Source organism: Olea europaea, unplaced genomic scaffold (genome assembly GCF_002742605.1).
Source record: "Olea europaea var. sylvestris unplaced genomic scaffold, O_europaea_v1 scaffold409, whole genome shotgun sequence".
Lineage (NCBI taxonomy): Eukaryota > Viridiplantae > Streptophyta > Magnoliopsida > Lamiales > Oleaceae > Olea > Olea europaea.
This window is the reverse complement of record NW_019260595.1, coordinates 126841-130259: the sequence shown is the minus strand read 5'-3', so window position 1 is coordinate 130259 and position 3419 is coordinate 126841. Positions and strand designations below refer to the sequence as shown.

At 38.2% G+C, this 3419-nt stretch overlaps 1 protein-coding gene across 1 annotated transcript; it reads left to right on the top strand.

Moving 5' to 3' along the window:
• Nucleotides 1–486: 486 nt before the first annotated feature.
• LOC111387566 (protein IQ-DOMAIN 1-like) lies at nt 487–2853 on the top strand. Its single transcript, XM_023012138.1, has 5 exons — nt 487–685; nt 789–1079; nt 1165–1410; nt 1602–1742; nt 1847–2853. The coding sequence occupies exons 1-5, from the start codon at nt 566–568 to the stop codon at nt 2621–2623; spliced, it is 1575 nt and encodes a 524-aa protein (XP_022867906.1). The 5' UTR covers nt 487–565; the 3' UTR covers nt 2624–2853.
• Nucleotides 2854–3419: the final 566 nt, after the last annotated feature.

Here is a 3419-nt window from a genome sequence, read left to right as displayed (position 1 = left end):
AGAAAAATAAAGGTACATTCAATATGAAAGCCCAACTCTATTTAAGGGTCCTTGGATTTTTATGTAGTCACCACTCTCTCTTACTTATTTTTTTTGGTTGTATCCTAATTTTATGTGAAAAGTTCACGAATAATGATATTTAGTATCGGTGATGATAATATCGATCTAAATATCTACACTATATAGATTCATCATATAGCTTTGTATTTGAATAAATCTATTATTTTATGTCATGTAAATTAATTGTCATCTAAACTAATGTTTAACATCGATAATGATGAATAGCATTATACAAATTTCATAGCAAATATCTGACACCCACCACCATTAGTTTTTTTTCTCCCCATGACAGTACAAAGCACTGACGCTTGTGGTGGATATATTGGAGCTCGTACTCTGTTTAGATTCCTGCACGCTAAAATATCATTCAATTCTTATTATATAAAGTACATAAACGTTACTCTCAGAAGTTAAAGAATCGAATAATCAAACAACCCTTTTAACTTTTCTCTCTACTTTTGCTGGATATGTAGCAAAATTTGGTGAAAATTTACTACACTTTTCAATGGGAAAGAAGGGAGGCACCTCATGGTTAACAGCAGTCAAGATGGCCTTCTGGTCTCCTGACAAAAAGAGCGGGAGGAGGAAAGTAGATCATCAACGAAGAGAAGATGAGGATGAAAAGGTGACATAATTAATGTTATCAAGATGATAGATTTCTCTACTTTTTTTTGAAAGCTTGCGTGTTTGGTTATTAGTTTGTATTCATAAGTTTTTGTTTTGTACAGAAGGAGAAGAGAAAATGGCTGTTCAGGAAGGCTTCCAATCAAGCTCACCAAGAGAGTGAAGCAAAGGTAGCAGCTGCAAATAGTAGTGTTCTCTTACCTACTGAGCAGAGGCATGCCATTGCCATGGCGGCAGCCACGGCCACAACAGCTGAAACTGCCGTAGCTACAGCTAAAGCTGCGGTGGAGATAATTCGGTTAACCGGCCAGCAATCCAAGATGGATTCGAATTCGAATTCATTTAGAAGACACTCTGCAGCCATACTCATTCAAACAGCTTTTAGAGGATACCTGGTTGGGATTTCATATACATTAGCTTAGTTCTTCTCTGTTTCTTCTGATAATTATTTGTTCTGAGAAAGGTTTCATCTCTGTGTAGGCAAGGAGGGCTCTTGTTGCACTCAGGGGGATTGTAAAACTTCAAGCTTTAATCAGAGGACAGAATGTGAGGAAACAAGCAAAGATGACACTAAGATGCATGCAGGCTCTACTCCGAGTTCAGGCTCGTGTTCGCGATCAACGTGCACGGCTTTCCCACGATGGAGGCCGGAGGTCCATGTTCGCCGAAACCACCAACTTGTGGGAATCTAGGCACCTAAAAGACATCAGAGACAGGAAGTCCATGGTAAGTTGTGTTCATTGTTACTACAAACGGTTAAAAACACTGTTGGTCGGTTAACTTCTATGAATTAGTCCAGTTGATAAGTCACATTTTCTGTTAGTCAAACTGATGGAAATGGCAGAGCACGACCAAATTGAAATAACGTTTTAAGTTCAGTTGCACCAATTCACAGTCTTGTGATACTAATTCTACAGTCTAGAGACAGAACCTGTATTATCGATGATTGGAGGGACTGCCCACACACACTAGAAGAACTCAAAACAATCTTGAAAGCCAGAAACGAAGCTGCTTCAAATAATGATCAAAAGTCTCTGGCTTATGCTTTCTCTCAACAGGTTTCACTCTATTACTATCTTTTAAAAATAATTGATCACTTCATAGTTTAGAATCAATGTACTAACATTTTCAGTAATACTTTACATATTCACCCATAAACAAGATATGGGATTGTGATTCAAATCCATATGCAGAAGAAGAACATGAGCCAGAGGAAGACAGTACGAATTGGCTAGATAGCTGGATGAGCAGAGACTCCACAGATCATAAAAGAGATTCAATCAAGAACGTTGAAATCGATACCTCAAATATGAATCTTCCCTCTAGAAATTCACACTACCGTAGTCCAATCCACAGACAATCATTCCCAAATTTTGCTGCTTCTCCCCACCATAGTTCAGTTTACAATGTCCCTAGAGTCCCACAGCCAATTACGCCATCTCCAATATCCAAAACCAGATACCTACAAGTGCGTTCAGCAAGCCCTAGATGCTTAAAGGAGGAAAAAAGCTACTCAACAGCAAATACTCCAAGCTTACGCTCCACTAGTACTCACCGCATTAGCAGTAGTAATTACCGCTACAATAATTGTACAAATGAGGCTGCCGGAAATGCTGCAATCCCTAGTTACATGGCGGCAACTGAATCCGCAAAAGCTCGAATTCGATCGCAAAGTGCTCCACGACAAAGGCCCTTCACGCCGGAAAGAGATAGAAGCGGATCGGCGAAGAAACGGCTGTCTTACCCGATACCCGACCCGCATTTTCTGAATGTCGGGTTTAGGTGTCCAATCAGTATAAGCCAGAATTTAAGAAGTCCCAGCTTCAAAAGTGTTCAAGCAGGCTATGTAGGAATGGAGCAACAGTCAAATCGATCTGATAGCATTGGTGGAGAAATTTCTCCATGTTCAACTACTGATTTGAGAAGGTGGTTAAGATGAGTTTCCCTGCTTAATTCCGAGAAAATTAGCTAAAAAAATCTTTGAGCCCTAATTGTTGTGTTTTTCCCAATTTGATAGAAGAACGAGGCAGCAAGAGTGTGTGATATCTTTGTCCTGGGTTTTTAGCTAAAAGTAGAAGTGAAGAAGTTGGATATTCTTATGGTTTCCTTTTCCAAGCTTATCTAATTTTCCATAGAGTTCATTTAGATATGGCAATTGATTTTATTTTTTTTTTTCTAGATATTTTCCTCTTTACTTGATTTCAATGATTTTCTTAGTGACATATGTATTGAGTAAATATAACCAATAATCACTGAACTTTACACTTAGTTACTACTTGCTCACTCATCTTTCACAGATTACTGAATGCTCACTCATCTTTTCATATAATTACTCATTCACCACTCGTCTCTTCAAATAATTGGGCGACTTTTACGAAAAATTTTCGACAACTTTCGACCACAAAGAATGTCGAATTTTGATACCGTTAGAAAGCCTATGATGTCCTCTTCAATTACCACCCAAAATCTCATTATAAATCCAAGGGATTCGATTGGAAAATTGCCTTAAAAGTTGTCCAAAAATTCTGAAAATCTGCAGAGATTTTCAGATTTTTTGGGCAACATTTAGGGCAATTTTTTGACAACTTTCAACCATCAAAACTATCGAATTTTGATACCATTGGAAAGCCCACAATGTCCTCTTCAATTACCATCCAAAATTTTCTACTCAACCGAGTTCTAACACGTCAAAACCGAAAGGGTTTCTTGAAGATTCGGTGACCAAGTTATCTTTG